The sequence below is a fragment of the Pseudophryne corroboree genome, chromosome 12 (assembly GCF_028390025.1).
Source record: "Pseudophryne corroboree isolate aPseCor3 chromosome 12, aPseCor3.hap2, whole genome shotgun sequence".
In the NCBI taxonomy this organism is placed as follows: domain Eukaryota; kingdom Metazoa; phylum Chordata; class Amphibia; order Anura; family Myobatrachidae; genus Pseudophryne; species Pseudophryne corroboree.
In genome coordinates this window covers 125,679,634-125,704,273 of record NC_086455.1, presented here as the reverse complement: position 1 = coordinate 125,704,273, position 24,640 = coordinate 125,679,634, and the positions used below count along the sequence as shown (strand labels likewise).

Sequence of the window (24,640 nt, the reverse complement as noted above, 5' to 3'; positions counted from 1 at the left end):
TCTGTCACATGCGGCACAGTTTAGCACATCTTGTTCTGTCACATGCGGCACAGTTTAGCACATCTTGTTCTGTCACATGCGGCACAGTTTAGCACATCTTGTTCTGTCACATGCGGCACAGTTTAGCACATCTTGTTCTGTCACATGCGGCACAGTTTAGCACATCTTGTTCTGTCACATGCGGCACAGTTTAGCACATCTTGTTCTGTCACATGCGGCACAGTTTAGCACATCTTGTTCTGTCACATGCGGCACAGTTTAGCACATCTTGTTCTGTCACATGCGGCACAGTTTAGCACATCTTGTTCTGTCACATGCGGCACAGTTTAGCACATCTTGTTCTGTCACATGCGGCACAGTTTAGCACATCTTGTTCTGTCACATGCGGCACAGTTTAGCACATCTTGTTCTGTCACATGCTGCACAGTTTAGCACATCTTGTTCTGTCACATGCGGCACAGTTTAGCACATCTTGTTCTGTCACATGCGGCACAGTTTAGCACATCTTGTTCTGTCACATGTGGCACAGTTAAGCACATCTTGTTCTGTCACATGCGGCACAGTTTAGCACATCTTGTTCTGTCACATGCGGCACAGTTTAGCACATCTTGTTCTGTCACATGCGGCACAGTTTAGCACATCTTGTTCTGTCACATGCGGCACAGTTTAGCACATCTTGTTCTGTCACAAGCGGCACAGTTTAGCACATCTATAAATCTACTATAACAGGTTTGCTGCACTCTCTTGTGTTGGTGAATAGGAGGCAGCTATGAGCTCTGTGCTAAGCAGATATTTGGTACTGTAAGTTATTGGCAAAAGCTCAGTTAAGTGGCGGATTCTGAATTGGATGCAGCTTTGTGCTAACAGTGCTTCAAGCCCATCCCTGGTTACCATAGGCGTGCGCAGCACATTTTATTAGGGGGTGCACCATCGGAGGGGTGAGTCTAGCACCGCTTTTTGGGCGTGTCTAGCACCATCTATTGACGGTCAACGCAATCTAAAATATCCACCCTTGTACCAATCCTAATAAAGCAGATACATTGTCACATGTTGTGGTGTGCACCAAACCAGTTTGAAAGCCGGTGGCAGTGGCACCCTTGATTAACCCAGGCGTCCGGTCAGTAATGCAGTCCTACAGGGTGCAGCGCAGAGGGGACAGTAATCAGCCTGCTCGGCGATCGCTGCATCAGGCATGTGAAATCGGGGTGCCAGACATTAAGGGGTGCCTGTGCGCACCAGGCACCCCCCCCCCCCCCCCCCCCCCCGCGCTCACCTATGCTGGTTACAGCCATGCTTCTGATGTGCATGGACTGGGATAAGCAAATGCTGCTTGGTGCGTCTTTAGATGCAACCATCAGTTGTTCCATCCAAAACTGCACCAGCCCCATGACACCTGCAGATCTCTGTTAGGGTATGGTTTCCAACTTCTAAAACCACAATTAAATCCTGCACCAGACAAACACTCAATATTTAACCATTTAGCAAAAAAAAAAACAAAAAAAAAACTGCCATTGTTAATCCAATAGTAGATCCTATATGTTCATCAAAAAGAGCTGGAGGTGCTCCAGAAATTATGGGAGAACTTTACAGATAAAGACTTTTTTGGGGGGGACTTGCACTGAAGACAATTCCTTTTAGGAGCACTCTTTTATAATGTATATAATTTTTATCATTTGTATGATGTATACAATTAAAACATAACTTTTAATACTTTCCTATATAATATAAAGGGGAAAAGAAGACAATAACAGAGATGTATACAATTATTACTTGTTGATTGTAAAGGTGAAACTGTCACCCCTTTGTGAATTAAAAGGTTGTGTTTTTATAGGATAAACATAAATTAATTCTGGCAGTGTTAGCTTATCACCTGTTCACACAGTCCTATAGGCAGATGATTAATGGCTCTCAATAAAATCACGATGTTTCCCTCTCCTAGTGGTACAGATTTACAAGTAATCTATAGCCCTCTGTAAATTCAGTATAGATACTTTGAACAGTTTGTTGCCACTAAATCAATTCAGCAAAAATGTTACAATGTGGCTACATCTCTGCCACTATGATATAAACAATATTTCCTCAGGAAAAACAGAGACATTTTTCTTTCCTTGATTGTTTCCTGGTGTGTACCACTTATATCTCACCCAGCCTCAAATTTGATCCTCATAAGCGCTTGCAGAGATCATAAATTATGTATATCATACACAAAGAGCACTGAATATCATGCTCACATAGCATAAATAAGCATGTCTCTATTAGCCTCTATAGATAAAAAAAAAATACATTGAATCATGAATATGTCATCATTTAAACACCTATGTCCCACTGGACACTACACATTTGTTTTTATGCATAAGTAAGGGATGCGGTCAAGATCCCGCCGGACGGAATCCCGGCAGTCGAAATACCGACACCAGGATCCCGACCGACACAATCCCAACATATTCTCCCTCTGCGGGTGTCCACGACACCCATAGAGGGAGAATAAATTAGTGTGCTGGGCGTAGCGAGGCACCGTGCCCGCAAGGGGCTGCGTTGCGCTCGCCCCCCTGTCGGAATTGTGCCAGTCGGGATCCCGGTGTCGGTATTCCGACCGCCGGGATCCCGTCTGGCGGGATTTCGTACTGATCCCATAAGTAAACAGAGAGGCTTATTAGCTCATGAAATGATATCACATTTGATCTGAGAAATGCATCTGTGGACATCATGCATCTTATTCACAGACAATAAATTCTCATTCTTAAATACCTATTCCATATTGCCTTGTTCTCTGATGGGAACATAGATAGTAAGTTCAATTAAATGCAAATGTTAATGGGATAGTCACATATGGTGTACAGTGAAGGACAAATGGTCTCCTCTCTCATCACCGTCTCACTAAATGTGATCAATCTCTTATTGGCCCTCATTCCGAGTTGATCGCTCGCTAGCAGTTTTTAGCAGCCTTGCAAACGCTAAGCGGCCGCCCTCTGGGAGTGTATCTTAGCTTAGCAGAAGTGCGAACGAAAAGATCCCACAGCGGCTACAAAGTAATTTTGTGCAGCTTCAGAGTAGCTCCAGACCTACTCCTAGCTTGCGATCACTGCAGACTATTTAGTTCCTGTTTTGACGTCACGAACACGCCCTGCGTTCGGCCAGCCACGCCTACATTTCCCCAGTCACGCCTGCGTTTTTATCTGGCACGCCTGCGTTTTTTCACACACTCCCTGAAAATGGTCAGTTGACACCCAGAAACACCCACTTCCTGTCAATCACTCTGCGGTCTGCAGTGCGACTGAAATGCTTCGCTAGACCTTGTGTGAAACTACTTCGGCTGTTGTGAAAGTACATCGCGCGTGCGCATTGTTCCGCTTACGCATGTGCAGAAGTGACGTTTTTTTGCCTGATCGCTGCACTGCGAACAAAAGCAGCTAGCGATCAACTCGGAATGACCACCATTGCTTTTTCATTTTTAACCATAGGTGTTCCTGTTGCCAAGAATGTTTATACAGCTCTGAGGAACATATCAAGACTTGTGTGAGATCATAGAAAGTAGTACAGCATGAGACACAAACACCCCCATCTGCTGCCCCTCCTCATCAATAGAGCGGAAGACGGGTGAGAGTGGGGGCATTGTTATGCTGACAGAAATATAGCCACGGTGTCCCTCCGTATACGGTGTTAGATGAACCCTGTTGCCTTAGACATTAGAGGGCTCAAATGCGCTGCAGAGACCGGGAGAACACCTGTGAAAGAAGGTAAAGAGGGAGAGAGCAAACTGAAAATACCAAGCCGCTATCCGCGGTTTCATATATCACCGGGTATAAATTTTCTAACCGTTACTCATGGTAAATGTGAAACCCAGTTATACTAAAGGAGACAGAAAGAGAGGGTGAAAATCACATTGCCGGACCAAGCCGCCAATCGCGGTTACATATGCTGCCAAGTGTAAGTTTTCAAAGCCGCCGATCGCAGTGTATACACTGCCCTGTCTGGCTATGAGAGAGAGAAAGTGGGAGTCATAATGCCGGACCTTGCCGCTGATCGCGGTTACACGTGATGCCGGGTATAGGTTTTCAAAGCCGCAGATCGTGGTGTACACACTGCCCAGTCTAGCTATAAAAGAAATAGAGGGGGAGAAAAGGGGAGTAGGAATAATACCGGATCACCGACCGTGGTTGACGCACTGCCTGGTACACCTTCCCAAATCTCTGGTCTCAGTTCACATGCTGTCAGATACAACGTCCTCCTGCAGTGAGGAGCTGTTTACAGATCACAGCAGCTCAGCTGAACGTACGTTTCGCCAATGGGCTTGATCACCAGGGTATGGTTTCCAGGCTGAGCGTCCGAGTTTGCAACCAGTTATGCGCCACTCCCATAAAACACTACTCTGTGCACCACCTCACAGTCACCTCCCAGGAACAGCCTATACATTTCTGATACTGTGCATCTAAATCAGTCCTGCTCCTTGTATGCTAACACCATGGGGCGCATGGGCTGTGCCACTTCTTAGACACATGCGCAGATGAAAAAACATGGACCATTTGCCTGAATATCAACAAAGGCAACCCACTCAGAAACATGCTCACTGTTTTAATCTGTGGCAGCTAGGGTTGTTTTTAAGCACATGCCATCGCTAGTTAAAAGCCATCAGTCTTACATGCATACACCTCTGACATTGGTCTTTCGCCACAAATGTTGACATCATTGGTACTCCCACATTGATGGCAGAAACAGTTATGAGTCATGACCAAACTATGGTGGCAAACCATCGACTGTCAATGGCCATCACTTATGGTACCACATCTCATTGATAATAGAGTATTTTCTCCCTTGTTACTGATGTGCTGTTTTAGAGGTTGCACTTGGTCATGTCTAGTTTACAACAAATCTTGCTATTAGATTTTATAGGAAGCTCAGGTAAGACCCAAAATTCTGCATAATAAAGAGTTTTTTTGCCCGATAGTGTCCCATAACATAGTAACATAGTTAATGAGGTTGAAAAGAGGCAAAATGCCCATCGGGTTCAACCTGTATTCTGTATTAAGCTGTGCACCTTATAATGTACCTGCTGAAGTGATGGTTTAGTACCAGTTAATAACTATAATTCGTATCACTCCCAGATATTTACTGTCAATATATTAAATGATATAGCCTTGGATACTTTTTCAGTTAGAAATTTGTCCAATCCATTTTAAAATGCATTTACAGAGTCCGCCATTATTACCTTCTCCGGCAGGGAGTTCCAAATCTTTATTGCCCTTACTGTGAAGAACCCTTTCCTACGTACTTTGCCCGATGGTGTCACATAACTGCTGAGCTCTTTGTCCGATAGTGTCACATAACTGCCAGCACTTTCCCTGATAGTGTCACATAACTGCCCAATAGTGTCACATAATTGCTGCCACTTTGCCTGATAGTGTAACATAATTGCCCGGCACTTTGCCAGATAGTGTCACATAATTGCCCGGCACTGTGCCAGATAGTGTCACATAACCGCCTGGCACTTTGCCCGATAGTGTCACATAACCGCCTGGCACTTTGCCCGATAGTGTCACATAACCGCCTGGCACTTTGCCCGATACTGTCACATAACCGCCTGGCACTTTGCCCGATACTGTCACATAACCGCCTGGCACTTTGCCTCTTTTTTCATACATTTTGTTTGTAGTTAAACTATTTTAAATTTTATACTAAAAAAGTATTTAAAAAAATAAGCAGAGCAGTTTCACTGTGCTAGTGTAAAGGTCTGTACACATGGTGAGGTAAATCTGTAAGATTTTGACTATATAGTCAAATTCTTAAGAAAAGTTAGTGCACATCTCAAGGTGTTATGGTGCCCATACACTTGTGAGATATTAGATGCTATCGTTCGATTTCTACCGCATCTGTGAGAGAAATGGAAAGATTGTATGCACATTTAAGGTACCATGAGACGCGATGCGCGGGCACGCCGCTCAAATGTCACGTCTCATGATAGTATGTGATGCACATAATATTTCTCACATCACAGCGCGATCGCATGTGTTTTTTTTTTAACACATGCAATATAGCGCACTGCGATGGGCACCCGCTGGGAGCAGCCAGAGGCCGCCCCTACTCAGCGGTGACGTGCCCATCATGTGATTACCATGCGATCTATCGCATGATCGCATAGTAATCACTTTGGCAATTCAGGTGCGGGGCATCGCACAAGTGTATGGGTACCATTAGGCAGCTTGCGATACAGATTTGATTCCGATGCGCACTCCTGTGGGGTCGGTATGGCAAGGCTAGATAGACTGTGCAGGCAAGTCAATCTAGACTAGTGTACTATATAGTACACAGTATAGTCAAAATTGGCACTTAATCAAAATCGCACATAGACAAAATCAAAAGTACAGATAGTCAAAATCTGTCCTATATGGGCTCTGAGGGAGTTCAAGGGAAATCACATAGTCAAAACCAGGCATAGCAGGGATCTCACCATGTGTACACACCTTAATTCCCTTGTAGTTGCCTTTTCTTTATCAGGATATTAATTACATTTTCAGCTTTAATTGGTTAAAATTTGCCTTATGTGACTTTTTTCCCTCAAAATTATTGATCTGCAGAAATTAGAACCTGTGATACTGCCATCAATACTGTCTGCTGAGAGGATTATGGGTATGCAAGACGCTGCTGCCGCAAGGAGAGGAGAGGTGGGTAATATAACTAACAATACTTCTTTGCAAGATGGGGAGCAGCCTTTTTGTTGGATTATAGACCATGTTGTACAACAACGTATTATTGACCACGGACCTCCATTTACATATTACAGTACACTACATTTATTACATGTTACCTCAGCTACAGTGTGCAAGAAAGCATCTAACCTATTCATTGCAATATTTCTGCTATACACAGGAACACATACACAGACACTTATGTACACAAAAATCCACACACAAACAACTATGGGCCTAATTCAGATCTGATCGAAGCAGCAAATTTGTTAGCTAATGGGCAAAACCATGTGCACTGCAGGGGGGGGGGGGGGCAGATATAACATGTGCAGAGAGAGTTAGATTTGGGTGGGGTGTGTTCAAACTGAAATCTAAATTGCAGTGTAAAAATAAAGCAGCCAGTATTTACCCTGCACAGAAACAATATAACCCACCCAAATCTAACTCTCTCTGCACATGTTATATCTGCCCCACCTGCAGTGCACATGGTTTTGCCAATTCGCTAACAAATTTGCTGCTGCGATCAGGTCTGTATTAGGCCCTATGTACACACAAATCCATATACAGACAACTTTGTACACACAAATCCATGTACAGTCAACTACGTACACTGGAATGCATAAACAGACACCTATGCACAAGGAAATACATACACAGGCATCTATGCACATGGGAATATACAGATACCTAAGTACACACAAATCCATACACAGACAACTACAGTATGTACACACAAATCCAGAGTTGGACTAGCCCACGTGGGATACAGGGGAACCTCCCCTCCTGTGGGCCCCACTGTCATGGGGCCCACCTCCTCTTCTAGATATCAGGTTCTAGACTGAGCACTTGAGTTATACATTATGTTACCTCATACTGCACATAACTATGGTGTGTTTTCTACAGTGCATACAGCCCATGGACACTCTAATGGTTAGGAGAGTGGCCACACCCATAAACATGGGCCCTTACCACAACATTTCCCCAGTGGGCCCTTCATGTCTCAGTTCACCACTGCACAAATCCATACTCAAACACCTACGTACATGTTAGTATACACAGACACCTATGTACACACTAATCCATACACAGAAACCTATGTAGTTGCCCACAAATACATGACTTTAAATTGCATTATTAACTTAATATTTACAGCTTAGATTCCTCTCAGTGAACAGTGTGTAAGGAGTAAAATGTAAGGTTTAATGGATTTGCCTTTTTTAATAAACTTGACAACCGTAGTGTAACTATGTATCAAGGTTTTGTTTATGTGACTGTTTATAATGCATCATCCAACTATGCACAGTACAAACAGTATAACACAATAATACATGAATTACAGTAAGTGCAGCAAAATCACCTGAGTATAATAAGAGTTAAATTGCTCCTTTCTGATTGGTTTACACTTTACATTTATATATGTTGGTATCCTTACAAATATATTATAATGATTTACCTTGAACCCTCCAGAGGGTGATACTGCACGGTTTACCGCTTGAGCTTTTCAAAGGGTTAGAAATGTGGCCTGGCTTATCTAGCATGGGTGTGGCCTTATGCAGTCAATGAATATGTAAAAAAAATAGCAAATTATTACAGTGCTTACCGATAATTTCATTTCCTCAAGATACTTCATGGCAGTTGTTACTCTGGGATATACCAACGCATAATTTTATAGGGAGGGTGACAAATAGTTCAACAGACTGAAATTCATTTTTAATGACTCAACTTTATTCCCTTCAGGGCCATGATTTCCAAAGTGGACACCAGCCACATCCAGAGCATAGTGACTAGAGAAAGTGTGAACAGATGGCTGCTGCACTTACATATGGAGCCACGCTAATTGTGGCTCTGTCTGCGACTCAGTGTACGGTCAGGCGCACTTCTGGGAACGAATGGGACGTGCGTGCGTCATAGATGCGCACATGCCCCATTCAAAGTGAATGGGAGCGTCTCTTTACGCTCGCTGGCGAGGCCAGGCGCACGCGCGCCTAGGCAAGCCGCGCGCCCCCATCTGTGATGCAGACACGCTCAATGAGCATGGCTCCATCTGTATGTCTTTCATCGATACCTGAGCCTTCTTAGCCCAAGAAGTTGTGACCTCCCCGGTCGAGTGTGCCATCAGATTTTCTGGAACTTATTGACCATTTTTCTCATACACAAACATAATCATTTCCTTGATCCACCTGGAGATAGTTTGCTTTGTGTGTGCTTCGCTTTTCTTCATGCCCAAATGCAGAACAAATAAATGCTTTGTTTTCCAAAATTCCTTTACTCTCTCCAGATAAATAGAAATTGCCCACAATAGATCTAACATATGCAATGCTTCCTGTTTCTCATTCTTTGGTTGTGGGGAAAAAAGAAGCAATACAATTTCTTGATTCAAGTGAAATGCTGCCACCATTTTTGGTAGGAAACCTGGATTTGTTCTTAAAACAACCCTTTCAGGAAGGATATTTAAATAGGGCTCTTCTGCCCGGTATCCGGACTCCAGGTCAACACACCTTAGGTCACCGCCAATTGGTCGACACACCTTAGGTCGACATGGACAAAAGGTCGACATGGACAAAAGGTCGACAGGAACAAGGTCGACGTGGAAAAGGTCGACATGAGTTTTTCACAATTGTTTTCTTTTTTGGAACCTTTTCATACTTAACGATCCACGTGGACTACAATTGGAACGGTAATCTGTGCCGAGCGAAGGCACCATGCCCGAAGCATGGCGAGCGAAGTGAGCCATGCGAGGGGACGCGGTGCACTAATTGGGGTTCCCGGTCACTCTACGAAGAAAACTACACCAAAAAAACATAAAAAAACTAATGTCGACCTTTTTCCATGTCGACCTTGTTCCTGTCGACCTTTTGTCCACGTCGACCTAAGGTGTGTCGACCTTTTTGTTGTCGACCTGGAGTCCCTGACCCCTTCTGCCCACAGAGCCTGCAATTCACTGACCCTTCGAGCTAAAGTAATGGCAGTTAGAAAAACCACTTTCCACATCAGTATCTTTACAGAAATCTCTTGCAATGGTTTAAAAGGAGGTAACATCAATGCATTCAGTATTACATTCAAATTCCATGAGGCTAGGGCTGACCTGATTCGAGACCATACTCTTTTTATTGCCTGGCAAAACATTTTTACAAGATTGCCTTCCGATAATTATCTGTCCAGCAATACACTTAAGGCTTAATCTTAATCTGTGATTGATGGCAGATACTGCCAGACCTTTTTCAAACTCATCATGTAGAAACTGTAACTACTGGGATCTCTCAGCTTTCCTTATACTGAATTTAGATTCAGCCCAGGAGATGAGGGTTTTTCAAACCCTATAATAAATTTTCGACAACGCCTTCTTTCTCGCCTGCATAAGAAGAGAAATAACTTGTTCAGACAATCCTTTTTGCCTTAATAACTCCCGTTCAAATTCCATGCCATTAAATGAAGATGCCTTAAATTTAGATATACAGTACAGCACTGTGCAAAGGTTTTAGGCAGGTGTGGAAAAAATGCTGCAAAGTAAGAATGCTCTCAAAAATAGAGGTGTTAACAGTTTATTCTTATAAATTAACAAAATGCAAAGGGAATGAACAGAAGAGAAATTAAATCATATCAATATTTGGTGTGACCACCCTTTACCTTCAAAACAGCATCAATACTTCTAGGTACACTTGAATATCCTTAGATGACTTCTTGTTATCTGACTCTGAAAGTACTTTATTGCATTCCAAACTGCCCTCATTTCACGCTGGTTTGAAGACAATTTCTTCTCCTAAGTGCTTCATAGGCCTTGACAACTTTGTTGCAATAGATGAGCTCCCCATTCTGTTAAAATTTGACAATGACATCGATCTGAACTCAGATCTAACCTTGTCCACCATGAAAGAGAATGTTTTGTAACCTTGGTGTAACTTTACTCAGTAAGACGGGAGTTCCTTTGCAATTTTCTCATCCTCCACCTTGCTCAAGGAATTATATCTGTAGCGGAAGACATCATTCCAAGAAGGCACATTCCCAATGAAACTTTTTTTTTTTTGTCGCACGCCACTGCAGAGCTGGCTACCTCTCAATTTTTTTTGCACTTTTCTTCTGACAGAGCGATTACATATTGACAAGTGTCCACCCTACTGGCATATCTATAATGGGTACAAGGCATACAGTGCACACGAGGGCCAAAGGTCCAGGGAAAACACACACTGCACACCTGGAAAATGTCCACCTTTGCTATTTCTTGGTGATTTTCCATGCACAATAAAGATGTGCCTGGAAGCTGGCTTGGGGGCAATGTTCCTGGAGACCTGCAATGCAAGAGCCTACTGCGCCACCGGAAAGGAGGGTCTCCAATCAGAAACTGCACACAGGTCCCCTTCTCTCTTAAAGCACCTATGGTCCACCCATACTCTCAAAAACTGTATATGCTGTATCTGAATCTATACACCGAAGCCCATTGTGACCTTTTTATCAAAAAATATTTGAGAATTAAAAAAAACCTTGTTTATTTCTGATAATGGGACAACTTCCATAGCCTTTAATTTGATTCAATTTAGAAGACTGTCTTGATCTCTCTCTCCAAAGCTGCAACTGGATCATCTGACTTCACAAAATTGTCCATACTTGGGACTAGTGATGTGCACCGGAAATTTTTTGGCTTTTGTGTTTTGGTTTTGGATTCGGTTCCGCGGCCGTGTTTTGGATTCGGACGCGTTTTGGCAAAACCTCCCTGAAATTTTTTTGTCGGATTCGGGTGTGTTTTGGATTCGGGTGTTTTTTTACAAAAACCCCTCAAAAACAGCTTAAATCATAGAATTTGGGGGTCATTTTGATCCCATAGTATTATTAACCTCAATAACCATAATTTCTCTGACGTCCTAGTGGATGCTGGGAACTCTGTAAGGACCATGGGGAATAGCGGCTCCGCAGGAGACTGGGCACAAAAAGAAAAGCTTTAGGACTACCTGGTGTGCACTGGCTCCTCCCCCTATGACCCTCCTCCAAGCCTCAGTTAGATTTTGTGCCCGACCGAGCTGGGTGCAATCTAGGAGGCTCTCCTGAGCTTCTTAGGAAAAGTTAGTTTTAGGTTTTTTATTTTCAGTGAGACCTGCTGGCAACAGGCTCACTGCATCGAGGGACTAAGGGGAGAAGAAGCGAACCTGCCTGCTTGCAGCCAGCTTGGGCTTCTTAGGCTACTGGACACCATTAGCTCCAGAGGGACCGAACACAGGCCCAGCCTCGGAGTCCGGTCCCAGAGCCGCGCCGCCGGCCCCCTTACAGAGCCAGAAGCAAGAAGAGGTCCAGAAAATCGGCGGCAGAAGACATCAGTCTTCACCAAGGTAGCGCACAGCACTGCAGCTGTGCGCCATTGCTCCTCATGCACCACACGCTCCGGTCACTGATGGGTGCAGGGCGCTGGGGGGGGGGGCGCCCTGAGCAGCAATATAAACACCTTGGCTGGCTAAATTACATCACATATAACCCCCAGGGCTATGTGGATGTATATTAACCCCTGCCAGATTCCTGAAAAATGCGGGAGAAAAGTCAGCCGAGAAGGGGGCGGAGCCTATCTCCTCAGCACACTGGCGCCATTTTCCCTCACAGCTCCGCTGGAAGGACGTCTCCCTGACTCTCCCCTGCAGTCCTGCACTACAGAAAAGGGTAAAACAAGAGGGGGGGGGGGGCACTAATTAGGCGCAGTATAATATACACAGCAGCTATAAAGGGAAAAACACTCTGTTTGGTGTTATCCCAACATATATATAGCGCTCTGGTGTGTGCTGGCATACTCTCCCTCTGTCTCCCCAAAGGGCTAGTGGGGTCCTGTCCTCTATCAGAGCATTCCCTGTGTGTGTGATGTGTGTCGGTACGACTGTGTCGACATGTATGAAGAGGAAAATTATGTGGAGGCGGAGCAATTGCCTGTAATGGTGATGTCACCCCCTAGGGAGTCGACAGCTGAGTGGATGAGTTTATGGAAGGATTTACGTGAAAGTGTCAGCTCTTTACAAAAGACGGTTGATGACATGAGACAGCCGGCTACTCAGCTGGTGCCTGTCCAGGCGTCTCAAAGACCATCAGGGGCTCTAAAACGCCCGCTACCTCAGATGGCAGATACAGACGCCGACACGGATACTGACTCCAGTGTCGACGATGAAGAGACGAATGTGACTTCCAGTAGGGCCACACGTTACATGATTGAGGCAATGAAAAATGTTTTACACATTTCTGATAGTACAAGTACCACTAAAAAGGGTATTATGTTTGGTGAGAAAAAACTACCTGTAGTTTTTCCTGCATCTGAGGAATTAAATGAAGTGTGTGATGAAGCGTGGGTTTCTCCCGATAAAAAACTGATAATTCCTAAAAAGTTATTGGCATCATACCCTTTCCCGCCAGAGGATAGGGCACGTTGGGAAACACCTCCTAGGGTGGATAAAGCGCTCACACGCTTGTCTAAACAGGTGGCACTACCGTCTCCTGATACGGCCGCCCTTAAGGAACCTGCTGACAGAAAGCAGGAGAATATCCTAAAATGTATATACACTCACACGGGTGTTATACTGCGACCAGCAATCGCCTCAGCCTGGATGTGCAGTGCTGGGGTGGCTTGGTCTGATTCCCTGACTGAAAATATTGATACCCTGGATAGGGACAGTATATTACTGACTATAGAGCATTTAAAAGATGCATTTTTATATATGCGTGATGCACAGAGGAATATTTGCCGACTGGCATCAAGAGTAAGTGCGCTGTCCATATCTGCCAGAAGAGGGTTATGGACGCGGCAGTGGTCAGGTGATGCTGATTCCAAAAGGCATATGGAAGTATTGCCTTATAAAGGGGAGGAGTTATTTGGGGTAGGTCTATCGGACCTGGTATCCACGGCAACTGCTGGGAAATCCACATTTTTACCCCAGGTAGCCTCTCAACATAAAAAGACGCCATATTATCAGGTGCAGTCCTTTCGGCCCCATAAGGGCAAGCGGGCGAAAGGCTCCTCATTTCTGCCCCGTGGCAGAGGGAGAGGAAAAAGGCTGCAGCAAACAGCCAGTTCCCAGGAACAGAAGCCCTCTCCCGCTTCTGCCAAGTCCTCAGCATGACGCTGGGGCTCTACAAGCGGACTCAGGCACGGTGGGGGCCCGTCTCAAGAATTTCAGCGCGCAGTGGGCTCACTCACAAGTGGACCCCTGGATCCTTCAGGTGGTATCTCAGGGGTACAAATTGAAATTCGAGACGTCTCCCCCTCGCCGTTTCCTAAAGTCTGCCTTACCGACGTCTCCCTCCGACAGGGAGGCGGTATTGGAAGCCATTCACAAGCTGTATTCATAGCAGGTGATAATCAAGGTACCCCTCCTGCAACAGGGAAAGGGGTATTATTCCACGCTGTTTGTGGTACCGAAGCCGGATGGCTCGGTGAGACCTATTTTAAATCTAAAATCTTTGAACACTTACATACAGAGGTTCAAATTCAAGATGGAGTCGCTCAGAGCGGTGATCGCGAACCTGGAAGAAGGGGACTATATGGTGTCTCTGGACATCAAGGATGCTTACCTCCATGTCCCAATTTACCCTTCTCACCAAGGGTACCTCAGGTTTGTGGTACAGAACAGCCACTATCAGTTTCAGACGCTGCCGTTTGGATTGTCCACGGCGCCCCGGGTCTTTACCAAAGTAATGGCCGAAATGATGATACTCCTTCGAAGGAAGGGAATTTTAATTATCCCTTACTTGGACGATCTCCTGATAAGGGCAAGATCCAAGGAACAGTTGGTAGTCGGAGTAGCACTATCTCAAGTAGTGCTGCGGCAGCACGGTTGGATTCTCAATATCCCAAAATCTCAGCTGATCCCGACGACACGTCTTCTGTTCCTAGGGATAATCCTGGACACAGTCCAGAAAAAGGTGTTTCTCCCGGAAGAGAAAGCCAGAGAGTTATCCGAGCTAGTCAGAAACCTCCTAAAACCAGGCCAAGTATCAGTGCACCAATGCACAAGGGTCCTGGGAAAAATGGTAGCTTCCTACGAAGCAATCCCATTCGGCAGATTCCACGCAAGAACATTCCAGTGGGACCTGCTAGACAAATGGTCCGGATCGCATCTTCAGATGCATCGGCGAATAACCCTGTCCCCGAGGACAAGGGTGTCTCTCCTGTGGTGGTTGCAGAGTGCTCATCTTCTAGAGGGCCGCAGATTCGGCATTCAGGTCTGGGTTCTGGTGACCACGGATGCCAGCCTGCGAGGCTGGGGAGCAGTCACACAGGGAAGAAACTTCCAGGGCTTGTGGTCAAGCCTGGAGACATCGCTTCACATAAATATCCTGGAGTTAAGAGCCATTTACAATGCTCTAAGCCAAGCAAGACCTCTGCTTCAAGGTCAGCCGGTGCTGATCCAGTCGGACAACATCACGGCAGTCGCCCACGTAAACAGACAGGGCGGCACAAGAAGCAGGAGGGCAATGGCAGTAGCTGCAAGGATTCTTCGCTGGGCGGAAAATCATGTGATAGCACTGTCGGCAGTGTTCATTCCGGGAGTGGACAACTGGGAAGCAGACTTCCTCAGCAGGCACGACCTCCACCCGGGAGAGTGGGGACTTCACCCAGAAGTCTTCCACATGATTGTAAACCGTTGGGAAAAACCAAAGGTGGACATGATGGCGTCCCGCCTCAACAAAAAACTGGACAGGTATTGCGCCAGGTCAAAAGGTGGCCTCTACCTCTGAGAAGGGACCTGCTCCAGCAGGGACCCTGTCTGTTCCAAGACTTACCGCGGCTGCGTTTGACGGCATGGCGGTTGAACGCCGAATCCTAAAGGAAAAAGGCATTCCAGACGAAGTCATCCCTACTTTGATAAAAGCCAGAAAGGATGTAACCGCAAAGCATTATCACCGCATCTGGCGGAAATATGTTGCGTGGTGCGAGGCCAAAAAGGCCCCGACGGAGGAATTTCAATTGGGTCGATTCCTGCATTTCCTGCAAGCAGGAGTGTCCATGGGCCTAAAATTAGGATCCATTAAGGTCCAGATTTCGGCCCTGTCGATTTTCTTTCAGAGAGAACTGGCTTCAGTGCCTGAAGTCCAGACGTTTGTTAAGGGAGTGCTACATATACAGCCTCCTTTTGTGCCTCCAGTGGCACCCTGGGATCTGAATGTTGTTTTGGATTTCCTAAAATCACATTGGTTTGAACCACTCAACACTGTGGAATTAAAATATCTCACATGGAAAGTGGTCATGTTGTTGGCCCTGGCTTCAGCCAGGCGTGTGTCCGAATTGGCGGCTTTATCCTGTAAAAGCCCTTACCTGATTTTTCATACGGACAGGGCAGAATTGAGGACTCGTCCTCAATTTCTCCCAAAGGTGGTTTCAGCGTTTCATCTGAACCAGCCTATTGTGGTACCTGCGGCTACTAAGGACTTGGAGGACTCCAAGTTGCTGGACGTTGTCAGGGCCCTGAAAATATATGTTTCCAGGACGGCTGGAGTCAGAAAATCTGACTCGCTATTTTATCCTGTACGCACCCAACAAGCTGGGTGCTCCTGCTTCTAAGCAGACTATTGCTCGCTGGATGTGTAGTACAATTCAGCTGGCGCATTCTGTGGCAGGCCTGCCACAGCCAAAATCTGTAAAAGCCCACTCCACAAGGAAGGTGGGCTCTTCTTGGGCGGCTGCCCGAGGGGTCTCGGCTTTACAGCTCTGCCGAGCTGCTACTTGGTCAGGGTCAAATACTTTTGTAAAATTTTACAAATTTGACACTCTGGCTGAGGAGGACCTGGAGTTTTCTCACTCGGTGCTGCAGAGTCATCCGCACTCTCCCGCCCGTTTGGGAGCTTTGGTATAATCTCCATGGTCCTTACGGAGTTCCCAGCATCCACTAGGACGTCAGAGAAAATAAGAATTTACTTACCGATAATTCTATTTCTCGTAGTCCGTAGTGGATGCTGGGCGCCCATCCCAAGTGCGGATTATCTGCAATACTTGTACATAGTTATTGTTAACAAATCGGGTTATTGTTGTTGTGAGCCATCTATCCAGAGGCTCCTCTGTTATCATGCTGTTAACTGGGTTTATATCACAAGTTGTACGGTGTGATTGGTGTGGCTGGTATGAGTCTTACCCGGGATTCAAAATCCTTCCTTATTGTGTACGCTCGTCCGGGCACAGTATCCTAACTGAGGCTTGGAGGAGGGTCATAGGGGGAGGAGCCAGTGCACACCAGGTAGTCCTAAAGCTTTTCTTTTTGTGCCCAGTCTCCTGCGGAGCCGCTATTCCCCATGGTCCTTACGGAGTTCCCAGCATCCACTACGGACTACGAGAAATAGAATTATCGGTAAGTAAATTCTTATTTTCCACTCATTTCCAGTCTATTCTGAACACCTCACAACTCACAATATTATTTTTAGTCCTAAAATTTGCACCAAGGTCGCTGGATGACTAAGCTAAGCGACCCAAGTGGCCGACACAAACACTTGGCCCATCTAGGAGTGGCACTGCAGTGTCAGACAGGATGGCACTTCAAAAAATAGTCCCCAAACAGCACATGATGCAAAGAAAAAAAGAGGTGCAATGAGGTAGCTGTGTGACTAAGCTAAGCGACCCAAGTGGCCGACACAAACACCTGGCCCATCTAGGAGTGGCACTGCAGTGTCAGACAGGATGGCACTTCAAAAAATAGTCCCCAAACAGCACATGATGCAAAGAAAAAAAGAGGTGCAATGAGGTAGCTGTGTGACTAAGCTAAGCGACCCAAGTGGCCGACACAAACACCTGGCCCATCTAGGAGTGGCACTGCAGTGTCAGAGAGGATGGCACTTCAAAAAATAGTCCCCAAACAGCACATGATGCAAAGAAAAAAAGAGGTGCAATGAGGTAGCTGGATGGCTAAGCTAAGCGACCCAAGTGGCCGACACAAACACCTGGCCCATCTAGGAGTGGCACTGCAGTGTCAGACAGGATGGCACTTCAAAAAATAGTCCCCAAACAGCACATGATGCAAAGAAAAAAAGAGGTGCAATGAGGTAGCTGGATGGCTAAGCTAAGCGACCCAAGTTGCCGACACAAACACCTGGCCCATCTAGGAGTGGCACTGCAGTGTCAGACAGGATGGCAGATTTAAAAAATAGTCCCCAAACAGCACATGATGCAAAGAAAAAAAGAGGTGCCTGACTTAAACAAACCACCTCACCATCAGAATCCTCCTTGTCAATTTCCTCCCCAGCGCCAGCAACACCCATATCCTCATCCTGGTGTACTTCAACAGTGACATCTTCAATTTGACTATCAGGAACTGGACTGCGGGTGCTCCTTCCAGCACTTGCAGGGGGCATGCAAATGGTGGAAGGCGTAACCTCTTCCCGTCCAGTGTTGGGAAGGTCAGGCATCGCAACCGACACAATTGGACTCTCCTTGGGGATTTGTGATTTAGAAGAACGCACAGTTCTTTGCTGTGCTTTTGCCATCTTAACTCTTTTAAATTTTCTAGCAGGAGGATGAGTGCTTCCATCCTCAGGTGAAGCTGAACCACCAGCCTTGAACATAGGCCAGGGCCTCAGCCGTTCCTTGCCACTCCGTGTCGTAAATGGCATATTGGCAAGTTTACGCTTCTCCTCAGACGATTTTGATTTAGATTTTTGGGTCATTTTACTGAGCTTTATTTTTTTGGATTTTACATGATCTCAGTGCTGCGCTTGAAGTGAGCTTAGTGAATAGATACTAAAAAATTTAAATATAAATAAAGGTGTCTGCTCCAATCAACCAACAACTCACACGGAACTTGCTAGTAAACAAATTTAATAAGCACATAAAAATGAAAATAAAAAGACAATAATAAAAACAGATACTGAAATAAGCTCAAGCACACTGAAACATTTACTGAGTGGATCACTTAGATAAAAGTTAGTAGATAGTGTCACTTTAGTGTTGCCACAATAGACCAAATTGTGGTCTCTTTGTATCAATTGGAGATAAAAAGTAGCAATAAATACAGCCTGTTGGAGAATGAATAGAACAATAGTCTTGTGCCTCTGAACTACTGGCGTCTGATCGTCTTGAGGAAGTCCCGGGATACGGGACGAAACGCGTTGACGTCACTCCTTCACATTGCTCACGGACGCACTGAGTGTTGCCAGTTACCGTCACCCGCAGCGGTGTTTTTACAATCTGCTTGATCAGCTGTGGAGAACATTTATCCGGAACGCCAGCCCAGCGTGTCACTGCAGCATCACGACCGGCTCGCCAAGATTCTCTGCACTTTGCTAGTGCCATCGGCGGACGCACGGCAGCTGCTCCGGTATCTCTTGTGCCGCGCCATTGCATTTCCCGCAGGACGGGTAATTATAACCGGCGGCTTCTCCTCTGCACTGGGACGCCAGTAGTTCAGAGGCACAAGACTATTGTTCTATTCATTCTCCAACAGGCTGTATTTATTGCTACTTTTTATCTCCAATTGATACAAAGAGACCACAATTTGGTCTATTGTGGCAACACTAAAGTGACACTATCTACTAACTTTTATCTAAGTGATCCACTCAGTAAATGTTTCAGTGTGCTTGAGCTTATTTCAGTATCTGTTTTTATTATTGTCTTTTTATTTTCATTTTTATGTGCTTATTAAATTTGTTTACTAGCAAGTTCCGTGTGAGTTGTTGGTTGATTGGAGCAGACACCTTTATTTATATTTAAATTTTTTAGTATCTATTCACTAAGCTCACTTCAAGCGCAGCACTTGTATATATTTTCTATCTCTGCTTTTTGGGGGAATCAGCAGTCCCCCAGTGCGTGCAGCCGTTGTGTAGCCTTTCAATTTGTTCAATCAAGGTGCGCCAGGAGTGGGAGTGTTTCTACACCCCCAAACAATTCCTTTTACATGATCTCTACTATGACATTGGGCATCGACCTTGGCAGATGACGTTGATGGCATTTCATCGTCTCGGCCATGACTAGTGGCAGCAGCTTCAGCACGAGGTGGAAGTGGATCTTGTTATTTCTCCACATTTTTGTTCTCCATTTTTTAATGTGTGGAATTATATGCCAGTAATATATCAATAGCAATGGCCTACTACTATATATACTGCGCACAACTGAAATGCACCACAGGTATGGATGGATAGTATACTTGACGACACAGAGGTAGGTAGAGCAGTGGCCTACTGTACCGTACTGCTATATAGTATATACTGGTGATCAGCAAACTGTGCAAAACTGAAATGCACCACAGGTATGGATGGATAGTATACTTGACGACACAGAGGTAGGTAGAGCAGTGGACTACTGTACTGTACTGCTATATATATAGTTATACTGGTGGTCAGCAAACTGTGCAAAACTGAAATGCACCACAGGTATGGATGGATAGTATACTTGACGACACAGAGGTAGGTAGAGCAGTGGCCTTCTGTACCGTACTGCTATATAGTATATACTGGTGGTCAGCAAACTGTGCAAACCTGAAATGCACCACAGGTATGGATGGATAGTATACTTGACGACACAGAGGTAGGTAGAGCAGTGGCCTTGTGTACCGTACTGCTATATAGTATATACTGGTGGTCAGCAAACTGTGCAAAACTGAAATGCACCACAGGTATGGATGGATAGTATACTTGACGACACAGAGGTAGGTAGAGCAGTGGACTACTGTACCTTACTGCTATATATATAGTTATACTGGTGGTCAGCAAAATTCTCCACTGTACTCCTACTAGTATATACTACAATGCAGCACAGATATGGAGCGTTTTCCAGGCAGAGAACGTATAATACTGGTGGTCACTGGTCAGCAAAACTCTGCACTGTCCTCCTACTATATAGTACTGCTGGTCCCCAGTCCCCACACTAAAGCAATTAGCACACTGAGCACAGATATTTGCAGCACACTGAGCACAGTCAGATATGGAGCGTTTTTCAGGCAGAGAACGTAGATATTTGCACTTGCAGCACACTGAGCACAGATATTTGCAGCACACCGAGCACAGATATTTGCAGCACAATTTGCAGCCCACTGAACATAGAAACTGAGAGGTAGCCAGCCACGTCCTCTCACGATCATCTCCAATGCACGAGTGAAAAATGGCGGCGACACGCGGCCCCTTATATAGAATACGAATCTCGCGAGAATCCGACCGCGGGATGATGACGTTCGGGGGCACTCGGGTTAACTGAGCAAGGCGGGAGGATCCGAGTTGCTCGGACCCGTGCAAAAAAAGGTGAAGTTTGGGTGGGTTTGGATCCCGAGGATCCGAACCCGCTCATCACTACTTGGGACCTTTAAGAATTCTTATTGATACCCCTGAGATATCACCTCCAGAACCCATCTGTCTTGAAACGATTCTTGCCAATGAATAATACATTTTAGAAGTCTGCCCCCTACTGCCACAGATGCGGAAGTCTTGCAATAGTCATTGTTTTCGACCACCTCTTCTACGGGGTTGTTGAAAGGATAATCTCATCATTCCTGAAGAATATCTGTTTCCATATTGACGTCCTGGTCTATAACTTCTAACTTCTCTAAACTGTTACTTGGAGGATGTAATAAGATATCTGTTCCTCCTATCTTGAGATAACCGTGTGGATTTACCTCCTGTCATTTTCTGTATAATCACCTTAAATTTGTTACCAAAAAGAGAACCTTGATACGGCAAAGAGACCAGTCTATTCTTAAAATGCATGTCTGATGCCTATGAACACAGCCATAAGGCTCTTTTTGCTATATGTCCTGCAGTACTTGGCTGCTCCAGACGTGAAGGTCACGGCTCTCTGACTGGGTTTCCTAAAACCAGATTTGGCTTGCAGCTGGATGGGAGAGATGATAATGTCATCTGGAAGATTAGTCAGCTGAAACAGATGACACTGATGGTTGGCACTGATGATATGGGTGAAATAACTAGAATCAATGCTTTAGTAGAATCGTCTGGGGCCGATGTCGTAGCAGGAATATTGCCTGGAACTGATGGAGCATGTATATCGTCTGGAACCGATGGAGCATGAATATTGTCTGAAACCGATGGAGCAGGAACATTGGCTGGAACCGATGGTGTAGCCAGTGGTGCAGCAAGATGGTAAACGTACTGAGAGACTCTGAAAAACGTATTTGCAGGAGCTCACTGGATAACACACAGCAAGGCTGTGGACAACACTGCACTGACAGCTGGACACTTCATGGACTGCCCCTTTTACACCTACTGGGAAGCAGGTATTGGCTGCTGTGATCAACTGAACGGCTGGTTAGCTCAGATTGGCTGAGGACTGGTCACACACAGGAGAGCTCACACAGGTGGCTAATCAGCAGGTAGCAACACAGACTGCAGCTTGTATGCTGAGCAAACTGCACAGACAGTGAACACAGCCAAATAAAATATATTAGAACTGGAAAGCTGGTCTAATCCCAGTAAGCAGGAAACATTGGACTGCAGGCGGGGATCAGTATGTGATCCCGCCGCACGGGATGCCAAATGTCAGTATCCCGTGTCGCAGAATGCTGGCAGGTGGGCGAGCGCAGTGAAGCCCCTTGCGAGTTTAGTGGTGAGCGTTGCTTGCCATAGGTTCTATTCTCCCTCATGGACACCCAGAGAGGGGGAATCACCTACCTCGCCGGTATTCCGGTGGCAGTATGGTGACCCTTTCGGGATCCTGGCGTTGTTATTAAGACAGCCGGGATCCCAACGAGCGGTATGCTAACCGCATACTGGCAGAGGTTAGTCATGATAAGCTACTAGGACAAGAGGGACAAAGTCAGGATCATGACAGTCTCTAGCACACACACACCTCCCAGTAGCGAGCTGTGAGGCTGCAGCCCTGCAAATTGCATTGTAATTTGGAAGCTGTAATTTGGATTTGGAAGCTGGTTGCATATCTAGTGTCTGGCTTGTGCAGCACATTCTGTGCACACACAGAGCGGATTCTCCCTGTGTTATTATACGCCGCAGAGTGGTGCCGGACGGCTGCTGTGTCCCTGCCTCATAACTGATATTCATTCCGGGCCACTTACAACACACCTGTGGTGGTAACTGGAAGTTGAGCTGAGCAACATAAAAAAAAGCAACCTGCGACCACCAAAAAAAACTGCTTGAAAAAACACAACAAGTCCAATTCCACTTGTTATAAGCAAAATTGGCAACACTACTAAGGAGGAGCCTGGCAGCTTGCCAGTGCGGCAGTGTAGGAAAGCGGGAGTCAGAGCAGTTCCTATGCTTCTGGGGTCCATAAGCAGGGGGGCGTGGCCAACACGCTTCACCTGGCCAATCGTGCCGGACTTCGTCAGGGGTGTAAGTTTGTTGTCCCTAGTTCCCAGCTGCACAATCCATGTGTGACTGGGTGCAGGTAGAGTGGTGAGCCTCGATGGCTGCCCGGACCCCATAGCAGCTGCGTCCTCTGCACCCACAGTAGTTACACCACTGCCGATTTCCTAAATCCTTAGAACCATTATTAAAAAGTAAATGTAATTATAGCAATGCATTAAACACCTTCAATGCAGTTATTACACATAAATACTGTAAATATGTTGGTGCTATTCAGTAGCTAGAAGCTAAATTTTCTCTCAACACAATGGCCCTCATTCCGAGTTGATCGCTCGCTAGCTGCTTTTAGCAGCAGTGCACACGCTAAGCCGCCGCCCTCTGGGAGTGTATCTTAGCTTAGCAGAACTGCTCGGAAAAATTTTCATGCCGTTTCTGAGTAGCTCCAACCCTACTCCTACCTTGCGATCATTTCAGTCTGTTTAGTTCCTGCTTTGACCTCACAAACACGCCCTGCGTTCGGCCAGCCACTCCCCTGTTTCCCCAGGCACGCCTGCGTTTTTACCTGACACGCCTGCGTTTTTTTAGCACACTCCCAGAAAACGCTCAGTTACCACCCAGAAACACCCACTTCCTGTCAATCACTCACCGATCAGCAGAGCGACTGAAAAGCGTTGCTCGACTTTGTATAAAACTGCATAGTTTTGTGTGAAAGTACTTTGCTCGTGCATACTGCGGCCCGTACGCATGTGCAGAAATGCCGATTTTTAGCCTGATCGCTACGCTGTGAACGGCAGCTAGCGATCAACTCGGAATGACCCCAAATGTGCACACACTAACAACAAAACAGTCTATGGTACACTAACAATGTATAAAAAAATGCTGTGTGACAGTGGTTCCCAAAGGCAGTCCGCAAGGCAACCCAACAGTCCAGGTTTTAGGGATGTCCCTGCTTTTGCACAGGTGGTGTAATCAAACTGACTGAGGTACTAATTAAGGGGGTTATTCAGATGTGATTGCTGGGCTGCGATTTTTGCTGTCTTGCGTTCAGATAGTTGCTGCCTCCAGGGGCAGTGTATTTTCGCTGTGCAAGTGTGCGATGCTGTCTGTACGTTGATGCTATGTGTACGCTGATGCTATGTGTACGCTGATGCTATGTGTATGCATGCAGTTGCTAGAATTCAGTGTGTGCGCAGCCCAGGACTTACTCTTCCAATGCGATGAGAACAGGCTGATCGGGGCCGGAGCTGACGTCAGACACCCTCCCTGAAACACTCCCAGTCAACGGTCAGTTACCACCCACAAATGGCTTCCTCCTGTCAATCACCTTGCAAATGCCCGTGTGAACAGATTTTTCACACCATCCCGCCGCTGACCAGTGATGCCCTTTGTTGTTGTCCGACGCACGTGCACATTACGGTGCATACGCATGCGTATTTAGTACCTGATCACTCGCTGTGTAAAAACGCACAGCAGCGATCAGATCTGAATTACCCCCCTAAGTAACCTATGCCTAAGCATGGATATGCTTAAAACTAGGACTGTTGGGATGCCTTGAGGGCCGTGTTTGGGAACCACTGGTGTATAGCATATAACTAGAGGACAAGCTGCAATAAAAAATTGCCACAATCACTAGTGAACAGTGGCCCTCATTCCGAGTTGTTCGCTCGCAAGCTGCTTTTAGCAGCTTTGCACACGCTAAGCCGCCGCCTACTGGGAGTGAATCTTAGCTTATCAAAATTGCGACCGAA

At 45.9% G+C, this 24,640-nt stretch overlaps 1 protein-coding gene across 1 annotated transcript in view; it reads left to right on the top strand.

Annotated features, from left to right (window-relative positions):
* CCDC198 (coiled-coil domain containing 198) overlaps positions 1–24,640 on the top strand; it is an 84,926-nt gene that overhangs the window by 26,028 nt on the left and 34,258 nt on the right. The window contains exon 3 of the mRNA XM_063947279.1: positions 6,573–6,659. Within this exon, the coding sequence (XP_063803349.1) occupies positions 6,573–6,659 (87 nt within the window). The remainder of the gene's footprint in view (positions 1–6,572; positions 6,660–24,640) is intronic.